Source organism: Theobroma cacao, chromosome 3 (assembly GCF_053813885.1).
Source record: "Theobroma cacao isolate CCN51 chromosome 3, ASM5381388v1, whole genome shotgun sequence".
NCBI classification, from domain to species: Eukaryota; Viridiplantae; Streptophyta; class Magnoliopsida; order Malvales; family Malvaceae; genus Theobroma; species Theobroma cacao.
Genome location: NC_142641.1, coordinates 41,799,648 through 41,818,423, shown reverse-complemented (window position 1 = coordinate 41,818,423; position 18,776 = coordinate 41,799,648). Strand labels below are relative to the sequence as shown.

Sequence of the window (18,776 nt, the reverse complement as noted above, 5' to 3'; positions counted from 1 at the left end):
TTCTTTATGGATTCTATTATGTTTTTTTGAAAGGTAAATAGTGATCTCATTACTCATAGTTAATTTGTATACAAAAACTATCCTTTTGTGGTAGTGAAGCAGACAGCACATGCATAACATGAAGCTCCCTGTCATGGCTTGTTCTTTATGGATTTTATTATTGGATTTCTTTTCATCTAGTAATCTATAAGGTCTCGTCTATTGACAGTGCTTGAAATGTACACACTGATAAATAAACATTACACCGAATATAAGTTTATTTACTTAATATATGACAATCTTAAAGAGTGTACACTCGTTAGCAAAACTTAATAGTGCAGCTCAATTGGGTGCAAGCTTATATATAAAAACAAAATTCTAAACTTTAAACATTGTTGCAAAATTGCCTTGGGCATGAAAGAAAAATACAATCAAAGATGCTCAATTGGAATTATTCAAACTATGAGCTGTCCATAAATTAAACATTCAAATTAAAAAGGGTTCTTTTCCATTGACTTCTACATATTTGGGGATATGTTGGTGGAAAAAATGTAAAGAATTTTTTTTTGTTGAGTAAAAGAGTATTTAAATTTTACTTTTTAAATAAATGATTGTACACCAATTAATAAATTAAATGTTTGAATATGTAGAGAATTGGATAGCGCAAAAATCAAATCCCAGCTCCAATATTATTGTCCGGTTACGTATAAATAAAAGGAGACAGGTAATTAAGCAAGCATTTATTACATATTACGAAATACAACAATTGTTTTTCGTTCCTTGTGATATACCCACTGGCTGCCCTCCTTCTCATGATGTTTTGGAGCTTAAATTTTGTTTTGTTTCCAAAGCAATTCATTTTCTAGGTATTGATCAGCGTCTCATACAACAAGTTTACTTAGTATTATGGGTGTAATTTTTGGCATTTTGTTTATTTTCATACCCATGCTGCTGTTTGGAAATTATCCTACTCGATCAGCAGTAAGACTTGTTTGTTCAAAATAATAATAATTAACGAGCACAAGACCAAATCTTGCCTGCAAAAATATGGTCTTAGTTCCAATCATCTCTATTCCAAATACAAAAGAGAGATAATTAAGGAATGCTAAGGCTCTTTTGTATTTCTATTTAACTGACACATCTAGCTATTTTAATATCTTTTTAAGAACCAACAAAACCAAAGTCCATTTGTATTAGCTTCATATGGAAAATGTGAAGGAAAAAATATGCAACTATTAGATATAGAGATCGATATAATGTATCAATCTACCTATCTATCTATGTAGTATAATTAATTTGGAACATTCGAACAGATTAAAAAATTAAGAGGTAATATGAATATTTGCCAACATTTTTAACACTAGTAATACTTTGAACAATATTGTTCACCGATTCATTTGAATTTTTTTTTTTGGCCAATTATGCAAAACTTGTTATATGAGACAAATTCCTCTTCTGATATTTTGAGACTTTACGTATGTAAATAATTGATTAATTTTTTTTTGTTTGAAATAGTGAAATAGTTTATATAACACACAGCAAATTTGGTTAAAATGGACAGCTAGCTTGTTTTATCGGTCCAAAAAAATGAAAATCAATCCTATGATCCAAATCTTGGAGCGCATGCCTATGATAAAATATGGAATCACAGACAAGCCTTAAAAACTATAGATAGAATCTTATTTGCATGCACTGTCTTTATCCTTAGCCGGATTGGATAAGATCAAAAAGTGGGGGCGAGGGCAGGCAGCTCCCTTTGAACAGTGATTTCCCAAATGGAAAATGCCTTTGGACGCCAGCAACTGTTGAAATCATGGAATATCCAATTTATTGAGAGGATGTGATTGATCTATCCAACATTAATATTTCTTGATGGTCATCTAAGAAAACGAAATAAAACTTTAAATAATGATCATATTTTTGGCGGAGACTTTATTTTTCTGATAATCTAAATCACGTGAAGGAGCACCATCCCCACTTCCTCCCCACCCCCCAATTTGACAAAGAAAGTCTCATGGAAAGCGACTTGCCTCTTTTTGGTAGGCGAAAGGGCAATTTAAGTGCAAGTGGCCAACTTGTGACTAATAAGGAAAGGAAGATTTCGTGCTGTCCAAAGAGAAAGTGGAAAAAGAGAGGCACAGAAGCTACAAAGAGCAGCTTTAGAGAGGGATGGGGAGGGAAAGAAGAGGAGAAAAAAAATTGGTTTGGTGGTTTGTCAAAAGAATCTTTGCCTCGATTTTCTTTGGTTAATAATTGGTTTCTTTTTTGGTGAGAAAGGTGATGGCCACATCTCCAAGTAAGAGGCCTTCCAAGTCCAATGAAGAAAACCAGGGCGTGTGCACATTGTCGTTGAAGTTTCATGTTAGAGGCCGTCAAGATTCTAACCCTATACCCCCACCACCGATGGATTTTGATTTGATGGGTGCCACCCTCCTTTCAGCCCTCATTTTATCCTTCTTTTTATTTTGTCAAATTCACTTGAAATAATTGACTCAATAATCATCAATCATTCCTTGCTTCTTAAAGGGTATAATGGTTAAAGCATATTTCTATATTTTATATTACTCGTTTTTTCTATGTTAAATAACGGAAAAATGGGGAAAAATCATATAATTTGATTTCCATAATTCCTATGTAGATAGGATGACACTACCAAAAGGGGAATTAAATCCTTAATTATTAGGAGGACAACCTGGTTGGATTTTTCGTTTCTTTTTAGTTTATTGGGGGGCAAGTGGACGACTCAATATTATGCTTTTGTAAGGGAACCCAGTCTATATATATGTACATACTTCCATCTGCAGCTTAATTAAATTTTGAAGATTTAAGGATCAATTTGCAGTATGTGTTTTGTTTCAAATAACCAATAATTAGTAAAGAGATAAAGTAATCATGGCATATACGACAGCAAATGGTAAAAGTTGTTTGCAATACTATTTTATAAAAGCAAATTATCAACTTTTTTTGTTGTTTTACATATTAGCATTTTAATTACCACGAAATTAGGGTCAAGAAACATTTTGCATTTCCACTTAGGATCCACTTGACATTGCAATGCCAATCCAAAATGCATTAGGCCTTTCGGCTAAGAATGGCCCTGACCCAAGTTTGGGATTTTCGGCCAGATTTATGGATGTCCACCTAAAGCCCAATTTCGATTATGGACGAATACCATTCTGTTTCGTTGGGGAAGTGAGAAATAGAAAAGGAAAAGAGAATTATCACCTTTATTTTTTCCCTCTACAAAAATATAACAACTCTGTACTCTTACCTTTCGTTTTTTAAATTTAATTGACTTGTAAAATTCATTCAACTATAGTTGTCTCTCTAAATACCAAATAACTTTCAAATATGTGTAGGAAAATAAGGTTTCCTCTACCCATTGTGCCATCAATTTTAATTGGAATTGTCACCCTTAATCTCTTTCCAACTACACGCAATTCCATTGTTCTATATGGATTTAGGTAAGGCTTTTCATGATTTCAATGTGGATTTTATAAAGCATGTCTGCATCAACGTTAAGGAAAATAAACACGCCAATGCTATCAGTGAGGTCCACCTCCATGGTCCTTTGCTTCCCTTCTTCACAGGAAAACAGGCCACCAAACCTGATGGAGAACCCCTGCTTCATTAGTGGAAGCCCATCCCCTTTCCCCCAAGGCAAGTTTAGGGAAACATCTGACTTGCAAATTGCTCTTTCAAAACTGGCCCTGCCAATCTGAAACCAACTCCTCTCTGACTTTACTTAACTGAACTAAGCAGACAAAAGACTTTTGCTTTTAATGAAAATCCAAACACTTTGCTTTTCAGTTTTCACTCAAGGGATGTAAAAGGTTTTCCCTTCTACCTATTCTCTTACCATTAACCATAGAAATATCAATGTTTTATTTAAAAGTAATTGATAATAAATAATAAATAATTGTGTTATATTTTAATTTTTAAAATATTTCTACTTTAATTAATATAAAAAAAATTATCATCATTTTAATATAATAATTTCCAACCTGATAAGGGAATTTCCACATATTTCTAACAATCCAAACATTCAAGCCAATTTCGAGCAAAACGATATTTGTCGTGGAACCCTATAAAGCAAACCACTCTTCCATTCTATTTTGGTTGACCATTGACGTTAAAAAGTCTCTCGACCAAAAGATTCTGTCTTTTGCTTTGGACATAACTTCTTCCATGGTGTGAACGTTTACCTCTTGACTCGTATTCTCAACTCAGAGATGCCAAAATAGCAAGGGGAGGGGACATCAACCATTTATGCAAAGGGTAACTAATCTATAAATTCAAATCGATATTAGAAAGGGAAGCTTTAATTACAACTGCAGCCTCCATTTACCCTGACCAGATGCTCAAGGAAAATACAGAATTACCTCAGAATAAGAACTTGAATGCATCAAATAGATGTTAAGAAATGCATCTTTAAGAGAGTTCATGAAGAGATTAAATATGCTCAGATAAAACTTGAAATTTATGCTGGCTTCAAATCAAAGGAACTGCTTCATACTCATTTGACACAGGTTACAATTTCAAAATTAGGCAGTTCAAAGGTACAGCTTGATCAAAATGCCTTAGTGAATGCAGTTTATTGTCGCTTAGAAGTAAAATTTGCTCCAGAGCTGGGGATTTTGGCAGTTAGTAGCAACTTCTTTTCTTTCTAGAATTTAGTTTATCTGTCTCCCAAGAAAATGAAAATGAATTTTACAAGCATTCGAGTGGCAAACTATAGCATTGAATATAAGCAAAAGAATCAAACGAGGAGAACCCATAGCAGATTAGAGAGTACTCAAAGGCATCATTGAGCTATAGTGAACTAATATGAAGAACAAAATTACTCCTCTATTTGACTCTCTTGCAGGTAATCAATCAAAGGCAAGTTTTTATTAGAAAATGATTTACGATAAGTAACTCAACACCAATAGGAGTAAAAAATTAAACATTTTGAGCAAAATTTGATATAGTCTAACACCATCACCCTTCATTTTCAATAACATGGAAAAAAATAATAATGAAGAATTGCTTGAACATTTTATTTCCACATGCCACCCAATTGAACAAGAATTTAACCGAAACTAATTAGGATTTAATCCACAACAGTACAACTACACAAGAATTTTTCAACTAGATTTGCCTACCTATAAATTTTTTAAGCCTGTGGTCCTACCTCCTTACAGGTTACAGCTCTTTCATGTTACAGCTTCTGTCCAGATGTCCAACTGAGTTATCTGATCTCCACTATTTCCTAGGTAAAACTTGTCCAAGAATACAAAAAGCATTGCAGCTGTTACAAGCCTCTGCGCAAACAACTTGGGGAAATGGGTATCAACATGGTAAAAGACCAAGAAAGAAAACAAAAGAAGAAAATAAAACTTTAATAAGACCCTTACACCACCAGTGTACATTATATTTTCACGATTGAACCTCCATCGGAAGGAGATTAACCTTCATGAAGAAGCTCCCAGTTCCTCAACAAGCATTGAACTGATAAGAACAATAATGCAATATCTTGGACTATTGATCCCTCCATCTTGGACTTGGGAAGGGAAAAAACCCAGAAGGTGATAATGGAAAACCTGGGGAAGGTGGAGGTTGAGGTCCTGGACCTAAAATCCCTAACTGACCCATTGGTGAAAAAGCAAAATTGGGAGTCATTGGAGGAAATTGAACCCCAGGAGAAAGCAAAGGGTAAGGTGAGCGGGGGGACAACAAATTCATGTAGCCAGTAGGTGACGGCAAAAGGAATTGAGAAGTTGGAGAGGGTAAAAGAGGAGGCCCATTCATCCGCGGGGATGGAAGATTGGGCATTGATGGAACAGGACCTTTCATTCGTGGAGAAGGGATATTAGGCATCGGTGGTACAGGACCATTTACTCCTCTTGGGGAAGGGAGAACTGGCATTGGTGGATTAGGAAGTAAACCAGAAGATGGTGGCAAAGCCTGAGGTTGACCTGGAACTGGGGGGTATAGTTGAGGTTGAACTTGGTTTCCAACTGGACTTGGATCTATAAGAGAAGTCTGAAGGTACCGCATATAAGCTGAGATAGGAGATTCAGCTGTATTTCCCCAAATAGCATCTCCAGGCATCATAGGATGCAACATTGCAGGTGATGGTGGTCCATAGTGACCAGGTCTAACTAAGCTATTGTTATAAGGAGCAGGAGGGGGAACTAGAGCTGGTACGTGAGCAGGGGCTGGAACCGGGACTGGGACTGGAGGTGGAATATGGGGTCGATTGATTGGTGTCAATGGTGGAGGCCTAATTCGCTGCAACCTCATACTTTGGGGTTTGGGTGGATTCTGTGGTGGTCTGGGCAAAGGATCTTGTGAAGGTGAACCAGTGAGCTGCTGAACAATGTTCCTGAAATCATTCTTGCTTATATTATAAACCTGAGGCTGAGGCTGCTGCCTAGCTGCATTATTAGCAAAATTAGGTTGATGCAACGGGCTCTTCTTTATGTTCTTCCCGATCTTGTTCACACCCAGATGATCATTATGCCGGTTCTTTGAATTATCCATTTTGAAAAACTAAACTGCAAACTGCACCAGAAGAAACTAATCCCAATATTTCCAAACAGCCACAAAGTCAAACCATTCAAAAGCTTCAACAGAATACCCCAGAACCTCAAAAATCCAAGCTCAAGCACCAGCTAGCAATCTTTCACAACAGCAACCTCAAACTTGCATAAGCTGCAAAAACCTGACCAGGAAGCACTTTTGATTTTCCCTAGATATCCACAAGGGTGCAGTCATTCAAAACCTTCAAACTTTGGGACTCCATGTTCAAACAACAAAAATTCTTCACAGTAATATAAGCGCAGAACAACTCAATCTCCACCAAAAATCACAAAAACAAACCTAAACTTGATATTCAACAAGAAAAAGAGCACCCTTTTCTTCCAATCCAAAAACCCTAAAATCTAAATTCTTCAAATTAGTGTCTCAGAATTGCCCTCAAAAACCCAACGTCAGCTTCCTGCATCATAAAGGCATAAAGCCCAAAATCAACCCACCAAAAGTTTCCACTCAATAAGCAAATCCCAGAAACCAGACCACAGAAACATCAAACAGTTATAAAATAATTAGCCCCAAAAATCAAACCCCACATCATAAAATTCCATCAATATCACAAGAACAAGATCAGCAGACACACAAAATAATGCAGGTAAAAAAAAGAAAAAATGATACTAATAAAAATTAATCAAATTACAAAAAAAAAACACTAATGAAAAAATTACCGGGTCCGTATTCTTAAAGTCCCGTGAAGACCTTCTTCCTCTTTCTAGAATGAGGGAAAGAAAAATGGAATCAAACGGATATCGAAGGAAAAGAAAGGAAAGTAAACCCTAGCGCTAGCTGGGGAGGTGCTGGAGACTAACGTGCGCGGTGGGCCATTGTGGAAATGAATTCAATGATCTTCATTTTTGACAATTTTTTCCCCTTCCCAATTTTTAAAAATTTAATTTTTAGGGATTTTTCTTTTTTGTTTCGTGGGGCCTAGAGGTGGGTCCAGAAATAAGTGACCACGAAATGACGTGTTAAATAAATGGAACAATAGATATGGGGACTGGGGTAGAGTCAAAGTAAACGGAATTAGCGCCGATGTTTCGACTCTCTTTAACCTTTTACTAGTTTTTAGTCCGAACGCAGTTGTGTGGGTCCACTCATCCACTTCACATAGATATCTGCCAACTCATCACTTTGACTCTTCTTGTACCTTTCTAGCCCTTCTATTTATTCATTTCACATGTGCACGACGAACAAAAAACATATTTTTATAATAAATGCTGTAATAGTTAGATTTCATAATTTTCTGATACGATTAGTTAATACGATAAAAAATTAAACCGATTTGTGTTTAAAATTATTAATTATGTTGACAAGTTCAAGACATGGTACACAATTAAATTCATTTAACCAATTTTAACACCCATTTATCTTATTTAATTATTGAATTACTAAATTTATAACTTGTATAATTTAATTTGTATAATCTATTGAATACAAATTTAAAAAAATTAATCTTGTTTAAAGAAATTATCAATCGTCTTATGTTGCATAATTTTTTATTATTGTTTAATATTAGTGTTAATCATGATTACTTTATTAAAATGTATAATTAATTTTATCATAACCATTATTATGTATATAACTATTAATATTTTTACATTTGTAGGACATAATTAAAACAATTGAAAACTACTAATATTTAATCATACAAAATTTATAAATAATATAATCACACTTCACGGCGCACCAATTTAAGATGAGATGAGGGTAAGATCATGAATTTTAAAATTTAAAAAATATTTGTCACCTTTTATAAGAGATCTCTATTCATCATTTGTCACATGGCTAATTAATACAAGGTAATGAAGAAAGTTGTATATATTGGAAAATTCTTGTTACCAGGTCATGCAAAATTGTATAGCTATTGCTTCAATTAAATCAAAATTTAAATCAATTTATTTTCTCTTTTTTTTGGAGTATTGTTCTCATATATTTTGTTTTAATAGAAACATTGAAAAAGGAAGACGGATAGGGCAAAAGTTAGGCAAAGGGGGGAAAGTCGCATACGGTTTTTCCAGCCTTAATGAGCAGCCAACGTGGCAATAGGAGGCTAAATATTTTCTTTTTTGCAATTAATTAATGTTGATGATCACTTGGAATATAAACAAGAATCATGCAAGTTGGTTGCTTAAGGCATCTTGGTCTCCAGCATTAACGAAAAAGGCTCACGATTATGTAAATTTTAATATTGGTACTTGCACTAACCACATGCAACTAATTAATATATAAAGCCCTCCAATTTAATATATATGTTATGTTCATAGTGGAAAATGTACTTGTTTTCCTTTTATTTTGGGATTCTAATTAGTTTTACGCATCAAGTTTTATTTATTTTTTACAGGTAAAAGTTTATTATTATATATAAAAGATATGTAATAATAACCAAAACTTGACTTGACCGATATTGCTTATCTTTTATAAGAATAAATTTCAATTTCCCTAGCCTTAATGTGCAGTACTACTAATATGAAGCAAGATTCAAGTGCCTTGTATGCCTAATTTATTATTTTAATATTTTGTTTATTTTTATAATTTATCTTTTATTTTCTTCACTTTTTACATTTTATCTATTTATTATCAACAAACTAAATAACAAAAATATCAATACCATAAAGTTTTAATTACTATAATATATCACGTGTCGATAGTTTCACGTGAGATGCATGAAAATGTTAACTAATTAATCTGAAAACCCTTCCATATATATACCTATAAGTTATATCAAAGTAAGTAAAAGTATGGTTTGTCATTGATTTATAGGGGTGTAACAATATTCATTTTTTGTAATATTAAATTATAAAAGGAAATGGATTAAAACTGTCAAAATATAGACTTAATCAGTTAGAAATTTTGTAAAGGGACTCACATCTATCATTGTCCCGGTCTTATACTTTTTTGACGGGCCATTGCAAGCTCAAAAATTTTTGTTTGAACACCGTCGCAAATTCAACTAAATCGTCAAACATGAAGAAGCTAAGAGCTTGCCCCAATTTCAACGCACAAAACACACCACAACATGTAGAGTTTTTTTTTTTTTTTAATAATTGAAGGAAGAGGAAGTTTAATTTTATTATTTAAACAGATAAATCATATACAAATCAATAAATTAAATACTTGAATGCATGACAACTCGTAAAGTTTTGAGTATGAATTTTCAAATCTCCATCACCCCTGGTGATGGTAAATGGTAAGTTTCTTCCTTTCATTTTTGTAATTTTCTTTTTATTTCAACACAATATAATAATCGAAAAATCGAGCTCTAAGCTTATATGATTTTAGGAGATAATTTTTTAACCCCCATTTATCATTTTTTTAAACTTGCAAACATTTAAACCCAAATTTAAAAAATATAAAAAATTTTAAAACATTCTTTACTTTTAATCATAAAATTTACGAGTAGAGGTCAAGTCGTATAATTGAGAAATGAGCATTTAGTAAGTTTTATTATTTTATATTATCTGTTAATAATATTTATACGTAAAGTATATATTAAATATATTATTGATATAGTATATATCAAATATATATTTAAAAAGTTTATATTTAATAATTGGCTTATTGATTTTTTCAATTCAAATTTTAAACATAAAAAATTGATCAAAATAATCGAATAAATCAAACCAAGTAATTGATTCAAACCAAAATCAAATGCTCATCTCTAGGGAGAATAGTTCAAGGCTTTTCATGGGTAATTGATTCAAACCAAAATCAAAGACTTATCGCTAGGGAGAATAGTTCAAGGCTTTTCATGGGCTTGCTTTGCTTTGTCAACTTCAAAAATAATATTCTTAAAAGAAAAAAACAATGGGGTGAGAGAGGCTCGAACTCTCGACCTCAGGATAACTCAACATAGCTATGAGACCTACGCGCTAGCCAACTGCGCCACCACCCCATGTGGACGGTGTTGTTACAAAGATTATATTAATCATAGAGAGAGTCGCAGAGCAAGGACGATTGCACGTGGCATAAAGTCATTTGGTTGATTTGGTTATCAGTAGTTTTGACTGTGATTCTTGTTAACATCGGCGTCCTAAAATTGCTCTAAAAAGCACCTTTCCTTGTTTTTCTTCTTCCTCTTGCTTCCCTAATCCGACAACCTCCCGCTTTCTTAGCTCCTCTCCCTCTCTTTCTCCCTCTCACCTTGTCCCAACACTCTCAAATCAATTCACAAAAGAAAAATCCGCATTCTAAAGGTACATATCTAAAGCTTTCTATGTTTCATCTCTTCTTTTTTTTTCTGGCAATCTTTCAATTTCTGCATGTTCTAACAATAATGCTTGTTTTCTTTTGTTATCTTGAACATTTTGGGCTTAAAAGGGTCTTGCTTTTAAGTACCTTTAAATTCGGGGACACCTTTAAACAACATCGAAGATGTTTGTTAATGTGAAATTTGTAATGGGTTAGGCTTTTATGCTTATTTTGATTACAGGGGTTGATGTTTTGTTTTATGCCTATAGGTAGGTTTGATGTGATTTTATTTGTAAAATTTTCTTGTTCAAACAATGTTGATTCATCAATTAATGCTTCTAACAAGGTGTGATGTTACTCATCATTAATGTGTTATATGATATGATATAGTATTTTATTAACAAGTATAATTGAAACAAGACTCATGCTTGGAAGTTGTGGAAGTCAGATGGGGCTGAAAGGATCTAATTAATGTAGTATGAATTTCATGCACTGTAGGGGATTGATGTTCAAACATTAGATTGTGTGATGAGCTTCCATGCTGCTCGCTCATCTTATAAATCAAATTGAGTTTTATATCATTCAGAAAGTTGCCAGACAAATTTCGGATAGATTCTTTGTTTCATTGATATCAATGTGTAAACCGCTTATTACGATAGTAGGAGTATGGTTATAATCCCTTTGATTTGATAACTTCTTGCTACACATTGTGTTTTATTACTCCTAAGGGAGGTTTCCATCTTCCTAATACAGAGAAAGATAGTCTAGGGATTGTTACCTCTGGCGATCATGCATAAAGTGATACGAATCATGTTAACGGTTACAATATCCTAAAAGGTAGGTTTTTTATGTTTTACATGAAGAAAGAGACAAATCAGGTTCTAAATGTTGGTAGCTGAAATAAATTGTTTTTTTAAGAAGGAATTTAAGCATTCTTATTGTAGACATATGAAGAAATAAAAGCATTGGGTAAAAGCTATGCAAATTTTTATGAAAATAAAATCGACAGGGAAACAGTTGTAGTTTATTATCATTTAAGTAATAAGCCCTGGAAATGGTGTTAAAGTTCCATATCAATGCTGGGAGGATTAGAAATAGTGCTCAGTTTCTAACTTTATGGAAAATAGTTGGTAGATGTTTAAATGGTTACAGTTGCCTGTTCACTTTCTATAAATACAAATTTGCGGATGGGGTGGCCCATTTGGCCAGACTGATATTATGGATAAAGCAGATAAATAAATATGTTCCAGAGGCATTGTTCTCATGGATAAAGGTCTCCTTTATAAGTATTGCGATGCAGGAGTTTCTATACGTGGAACATAAAGGTCTCTTTTCTATACATGGTACAGAAGTCTTGGGTTGAAGGTGATCAGGAGAAGGCAAGGTCTAATACACCTCACTTTCTGGGCTCACCGTTTCTGGCCTTGTACAAGATAGAAGTGAAACTTTCTAGATTATTGAGCAATCTTCTAGTATCTTTTTCCCTTTGTGTCATGTATGAAGTCATAACATATACAATATCCAAACAATCTCATTTAGCATAATTCTCTGGAATAATGTGCTTTGTTTTGTGTACAGATTCCAGTATGATGGCTGGGAACTTGACTGACATAATGAAAATTGGTACCTGCTTGATGTTGGAAGCAGAAAATGCTCAATGGTAAGAAGTGCGACAAGCTTTCCATCATACAGAAGCTGTATACAGATTATTTAGGTTCCTTCATCAACTAGTTTTACTCCTACAGATTTAACAATAGTTTGAAATGGAAGACGGGCTAAATATGAATCCTAGTGGAACACAAGCTAGTTTAGTAACTAACACAAACACTAAAAGTTATAATGACATTATGACACGCCGTCTAAAGAACAGAGAACGGCAGCGTAGATATAGGGCTCGAAAGCGACTTGAAGCAGATATGCAGAAGTCTCATGTCCTAAACCAACCAACTATACCACCAGTAGGGTTGCAATTAAATGGGATCCGCAACAATGGAACGGCACGTGTTCATTGTAAACGGGATTGGAAGAAAGATGCTAGAAGGGCTCACATATGCAAGGGTCAAGAAGACGCACTTCATACTTCTGTTCAGTCTACTCTGATCCTAACAGCTGAAAGCCAAACACCATGCTTGCCCTCTGGGATTAGGGCAGAAGGGTCGCTTGAAAGAGAATGCCATTCTGAAAATTCCCATAACGTGGCGAATTGTGAAACTAGGAAACTTAAGCTTGGTCGAAGAGACTGGAAAGCAGATGCAAGAAATAAGAAGAGTTGAGTTGGTTGTAACCAAGCTGCTCTGTGAAATGAATGTTTACCAGGTACAAAATTGAATGCTGGATAGCACATGTCTGTGTGATCGTTGGAAGATCCTGAGTTGTAATGACTAAAAGAACTTATGGCGTGGTAAGTCAGTTTGTTGCCATATTTAGGAAGAGCTTTTATTGTTAGGTTTTGTGAACTTCTTACAACTTTTTCAATTTCGGATGCAGAACAGAGTATATATCCAGCATGAAGAACCATTCTGTTAACAAACTTGAATTTTATGAATAGGATGCATTATGTACCTGGAAGACTGTTGCAGACTAAGATCGGACTAGAATTAGAATGGTCAAGAAAGATTGTAATATGTGACATTAACATTACATCATTGCTGTCGCGTACATCCTGTATGATTTGATCACATTGAATTTAGACTTTTGCTTGTTTGAATGATATTAAACCTGGATTTGCCTAGAGAGGGTGCTTGCCTGCACCGTGGACATACTACTGAATAATAAGTAATGTTAATGGACTCCTTGTTGGAAATTAATTCTGTTCGTACACCTTTCTCAGCCTTTCATTCAAGTAAAAAAAGGGCATCAATGACACTGGCATGTTCTCCAGCTCACATGAAAGACAAACAAAGGAGTCAAAGTGTGAGAATGGAATTCATTTATTTTAGAATGAATTTTGATGGAGTAAACATTTTTGAATGAAAATGTCATACATTCGAGTAAAGCTTTTGTTGGATTTCAAAAGAATAACGCTGCCAAATTAAGGTCATAGTAGATCACTTGTCCCAATTAGTACCAAACACAACAAAGAGAGAATCTCCCGTCAGCTGCATTTCTTTGTGGTTGGGTTTATTGGGAGGATGAGAAGATAAGATTGGGTTTATTGAGTGGGCCGAGGCTGTAAGATCACAACGGTCTAACCCCATGTACATTTGCATATTTTTGATTGCTTAGTAATTACTGATAAGACAAATGGGTTTGTCTGTCATCATTTGGCTGTACTTAGACACTCAAATTTAGAATTGGTTTACCTGTCTTTGCGGAAACATTTTATCCCAATCTCAGAAAGCAAAAAACGATGATTCTAAAATTAATACCAAAAGCTGTTTAACTAATTAACCACTTGGAAAAACTCATCTGTAAATTCCAATCTGTTATCACTTTTTCTACCACCTCTCTAAGCCATTAAAACCTCAATGGACAACATCTCTTTCCAATCCCTCCATTCCTTGTTCATCTCCTTGTCTTCCTGATCAAAGAAGTTGGTTTTTGTGTGGGGTGGGGAACAAACAAGGAACAACAAGCCATGAGTCTCAACTGCTTGACTTGCCAGGTCCTGCAAAGAACGGATTCAAACAAAGATAGGGATTATGGTAAAGAAAAGGACAGCAGGAAGTTTTGTTGTATAAGGGTTGATAGAAGCTGGTCAGGGAATTTAAGCCCTGCGGCTTATGAGCAAATCAGAAACGAGCCAATGCCGGTTCCAACAAGGAAGGGTCACCGCCGGCTAAATACAATTGATACAACTTTCGGAGCTGTGGCGTTTGAAGCTGACGGTGAACCTAGATTGGTGAGGAGCTGCGGGATGAGGAGGGATTGGAGCTTTGAGGATTTGAGAGGAACGAGGGATGAGAAGATGAGAAAAGAGATGAGAGTACGTTGATTATGAAGAAGAAGAAAGGAGACTACGTCAAGGCTACCAACTTCTTTTTGTTCCTATGTACGTGCATTTTGCTTTGAATTGTTTCAAGTTTGTTAAAGGAGATGGATTTGTGTTTTTTGCAAACTTAATTCTTTCATCACTGCTTAATTTTCCATGAAATTGCGTAGAAAGCTAGACCAAGGACACCTGATTAAATAGTTTTGGACTTCTTCTGCTTAAATTACTAATAATTAAACAATCGTAAAAATCTAAATCCTTTTAAGACCAGAAGTTAATTCAGCGTTCCTTTGAAGCACGCATCCCTTTTTGACAAATTGGAATGGAAAGTGCAAAAGAAAAAAATGCAAATCTCATATCATATCATATCAGAAGCAGGGATACTTAAAGAATCCATATGCATGTAATATTTTGGTGTGGTTGGTTTGGAATCTCATTCCTATTGTCTCAAACAAAGCATGTGGCTTTACCATTCCTTCATTCGGTCCAAATTCAATTCTTTTCTAAATATATTCCCAACAAGGTGTTGTGTGTTTTCAAGCTCCGGAATACTTTCTACGACTCCTATGATTCATCAAATCTGGAAAGCCAGTTAGTGGTGGCTTTTCTCGCCTTCAATTCCGGGAGGATTTTCCTTTCCTTTCCTTTCCTTTCAAGGATCAATGATTGTGCTCTGCTGGAAATTCTAGAATTGCCGCCACCCTTTCTTTTTTTTCTTTTTTGACTCCATTCATTAAACAGCTAACCTCTTTAGGTATTTGTGCATGAATTGAAAGCCCATTTCATGGTTCCATTCATTTAATCTTTTCCTTCTCTCCATTTATCATGCAATTAATTAATAGACAAATCAGAAATTATTACTTGGCACAATCAAATTGGATTCCTAATCAATCTAACCTCATCACTTGGGTAAATTCGCATCATGTTGCTCGAAATCAAGATAATAACCTAATAGGTTATACTTACTTGTCAAACTCAGCTAATTCTTCGAATTAAAAAAGAAAAGAAGAAAAGAAGAGAGTTATTTAATTTACTTGTTCTGAAATTTAAGTTTATTCCTAGGGTTGTGTTGAAGCAACGTTTAAATTAAACTTGGTTTCTTGTTCTTGGTTTTCCTTCCATCAGATGTTTCAGTGACAGATGTTCCTAACAAAAGGACAAAAAATTAACCCTAGTATTATAAATTCAACTAGGTACGGGATGTCTGCTAGAACTGCAAGTTGATCCTTACCTTAGGGAACTAAATCAGGGGATCGCTTAGCTTTGAAAAAGCTTGTAATTGAATGGTCTGCCTACTTTGGTTTGGACCCTTCTTCTACTTTCAGATTGAACAATATCTTTTAGCCTTTACAGTCAAGCTTATGTTTTCTGTTGAGTTCAGGATTTCCATTAGAAATATGCACATCGCATCCCCACTCTCAAAAGTGACCACAAATCACTAGTATTTGTTTTGATTTCCTTCTATTCTTTTTCAAGAATGGTGATATAAAAATATCACATTTATTATTAAGTACACACTGATATAGTAGAAGTCTCTCCATTTATTTTTAATTAGTTATAAATTGAAGTTTCATCTTAAAAATTCAATATGATAATATAATAGGCTTTATCTTTCCTGTTATTGTCCCTTTCTAAATTACCACATGATAAATTCATTTATTTTTATCCATAAAGTGGAGAATTAGAATGAGGTTAAAAATTTCTTAAATTGAAAATATCCTATAAAGATACTAAATATCTCTTTCACCTATTATGATTGATTTTAGATTAATTTTAAAAATTCAACACAGGGTTTGTTAGCATTAAAATAATATACCAAACTTAATAACCAAAGTAATCAACACCCAGTTGCATCCTGACGACAAATTCATTCAACAATAATGCTGGCTACCAAAATCTGCAATATGTAACATCTACCTCTGTCAAGCATGATGATGCTGGATCGAGGGAAATGATGAAAAATGGCTCATAATACCAGAAAATATATGACAGCAGAACCCAACATTCCTTCCAGGTTCCGACTTCATTGTCCAATACTCACCACCTCAATCGGCTGTTTGGTTCAAGGGAATCAGAATGTACCTTGTAATCGTGTTTGAGTACTTTAATTTTTGGATTCGGGTGTGAAAATCCAACACGGATTATTGCATCTCTGTTGCCAAATGCCATCCTTGTTTGGGGCAAAGTGCCAGATTCCGAGTTCGTGGGGACATTGCACCAAATTCACTGCCAAAAAAAAAAAAAACCCTTATCTACAGTGGGTTTCGGACAATCTGAGCCTTATATTTTATTAAGAAATGACGAACCGACCAAACCAAATATAATGAAATGATTTGATTTGATAGCACATGGGTTAGGACTTAGGCGTAGTGAAAATAAGACACTTTAACTTTTTCATTTTTTGTCTTGTTGCTATCTATAATACAAGTAAAATGGCAAACTCACACTGTTAAAGTCAATGAAATACAAAAATAAATTAGAGAAAGTGATACGACATTTCGTACCCTCTATTCGAATAGATTATGTCTCACCTATATGTACCCATAATTTTTAACAAGTGATGACCAAAGTTAAACCTAATAGTATCTGCTACTAGTCTGATGTGAGTTAAACTACCGTCCATGGTGCCCATCTCAGTGTGGAATGCAATCATTCCACAAATTCCGTTTCAAAATTGTATTTGAAATCCACAGATTCTGGGAATCCCATTTTCTCATGTTTTCGCAGTTATTCAGCATCCCCTACCATGTCTCAAAACGTTCCTTGTTCAACAATGACATTAAACGTGTTTCGAAAGAAAAACATGAAAATCACCGAATCAAGAGAAATCCGTACAAATAATATTATACTGTTGGACAGAATTAATTAATTTTTATTGAAGAATTAAAAGATAAAAATAATAATAAAAAATATATATTTTTTAAAAATATATATGTAATATATACAAGATTTTAAAAATTTTGAAAACGCGGTAATTACACAATGCTCCGCCCAGTAAGTCGAAGAAAAGGACGCACCCACAGCCACACGGTCAGCAGCAGAAATTTTTTCAATATTTTCAACCATTGTTCACCAGATATGACACTCTAGGTCAGCAGGGAATGGCATTGTGCAAGGCTGGAGTTTTACGGTATAAGCTTCAACTAATTATTGCCATAGACTATATGATTCAACATAAATTTTATTAGAAAGTTTCATTTGATTTGGATATTCGTTATTTACTTTTAAACTTTTAAAAAATATATCATTATAGCAAATTTGACTTAAAGCTTGATATTTCTAAAATGTGTTATTAAAAATATATTTAATAAAATATTTTTTATGATTTTTTATAGTATTTTTATAAATTTGACTGCATTTTATAATTTTTTAACAGTGTTATAAATAAGATGTAATCTATTAAACACGTGAGTATTTGACTTATTGGATGATGTATAATCTCTTATTTAAAAAGTAAAGTTTCAATCTTTTCTTTTTCCAATTATAAACAAAAAATGTAATTTATTAAAAATTATCTATATTAGTGAAAATTACATTATATATTTTTATATTATTATTAAATATGAAAATAAGTGCAATTAAAAGTGAAACTAATTCACCGGCTCACTTTTTATTGTTTAATTGCTTGACTTTGGCTATTAGGTTCAATTTCAAAATATAAAGCAAACTTGTATCCATTCCCTTTCCTCTTTCTCTTTATATTGATTTGGTTCCCACCTAGCACACAGGCAAGCACAAGCTTTTAAAGTTATTGCCTGTAGAGAGAGCTTTCGAAAAATGTCTGCATTGTTGTTCAAAGAGTAAATGCAAAAATAAATGCATTCTTCTGAATTGAATTAAAGATTTGCAGTTCCTTCCTCCGAGGTACATTCAATTCCTCGCAATTGCATTTGATAAAAGGAAAAAAAAGCACTGAATATTGATTAACTTCCAACTCCCACAACTCCCTGCAAATGTTTCATTGCATTTTCTATTAACCCAGAAGGATAAATCAAGGATGCGAACACATTTTTGTGGCAGCAAGGGAGGTGCAGAAGATTATCCACATGCGTGACCTCGGAGGCAATGCTCTTTTCCTTATCACCAATGTCGGTGCATTTTG

General features: G+C 34.1%; 3 protein-coding genes and 1 non-coding gene across 6 annotated transcripts; 2 read left to right on the top strand and 2 right to left on the bottom strand.

Annotated features, from left to right (window-relative positions):
* Positions 1–4,994: 4,994 nt before the first annotated feature.
* Positions 4,995–7,405, bottom strand: LOC18606043 (uncharacterized). Its single transcript, XM_007039436.3, has 2 exons — positions 7,224–7,405; positions 4,995–6,961 (listed from the first exon to the last, which is right to left on the bottom strand). The coding sequence occupies exon 2, from the start codon at positions 6,502–6,504 to the stop codon at positions 5,500–5,502; it is 1,005 nt and encodes a 334-aa protein (XP_007039498.3). The 5' UTR covers positions 6,505–6,961; positions 7,224–7,405; the 3' UTR covers positions 4,995–5,499.
* A 2,955-nt stretch (positions 7,406–10,360) lies between these two features.
* TRNAM-CAU (transfer RNA methionine (anticodon CAU)) lies at positions 10,361–10,447 on the bottom strand. Its single transcript is given in 2 exon segments — positions 10,361–10,396; positions 10,410–10,447. It is a non-coding gene; the product is annotated as a tRNA-Met (tRNA).
* A 102-nt stretch (positions 10,448–10,549) lies between these two features.
* Positions 10,550–13,474, top strand: LOC18606042 (FAM50A-like protein). Of its 3 annotated transcripts, none has more exons than XR_016025293.1 (3): positions 10,550–10,748; positions 12,322–13,144; positions 13,236–13,474. XR_016025293.1 is itself a non-coding variant. In XM_007039434.3 (2 exons), the coding sequence occupies exon 2, from the start codon at positions 12,507–12,509 to the stop codon at positions 13,014–13,016; it is 510 nt and encodes a 169-aa protein (XP_007039496.1). In that variant the 5' UTR covers positions 10,550–10,748; positions 12,322–12,506; the 3' UTR covers positions 13,017–13,474. The 3 variants fall into 3 exon arrangements, 1 of the variants encoding a protein (XP_007039496.1); XR_016025292.1 differs by having other exon boundaries at positions 13,231–13,474; XM_007039434.3 differs by having other exon boundaries at positions 12,322–13,474.
* A 552-nt stretch (positions 13,475–14,026) lies between these two features.
* Positions 14,027–14,800, top strand: LOC18606041 (uncharacterized). Its single transcript, XM_018118410.2, has one exon. It carries the CDS (start codon positions 14,321–14,323, stop codon positions 14,675–14,677), a length of 357 nt encoding a protein of 118 aa, XP_017973899.2. The 5' UTR covers positions 14,027–14,320; the 3' UTR covers positions 14,678–14,800.
* Positions 14,801–18,776: the final 3,976 nt, after the last annotated feature.

Bases quoted from the DNA above. Each gene is read 5' to 3' on its own strand.
- LOC18606041 (XM_018118410.2), top strand. From the start codon at position 14,321: ATGAGTCTCAACTGCTTGACTTGCCAGGTCCTGCAAAGAACGGATTCA.
- LOC18606042 (XM_007039434.3), top strand. From the start codon at position 12,507: ATGGAAGACGGGCTAAATATGAATCCTAGTGGAACACAAGCTAGTTTA.
- LOC18606043 (XM_007039436.3), bottom strand. From the start codon at position 6,504: ATGGATAATTCAAAGAACCGGCATAATGATCATCTGGGTGTGAACAAG.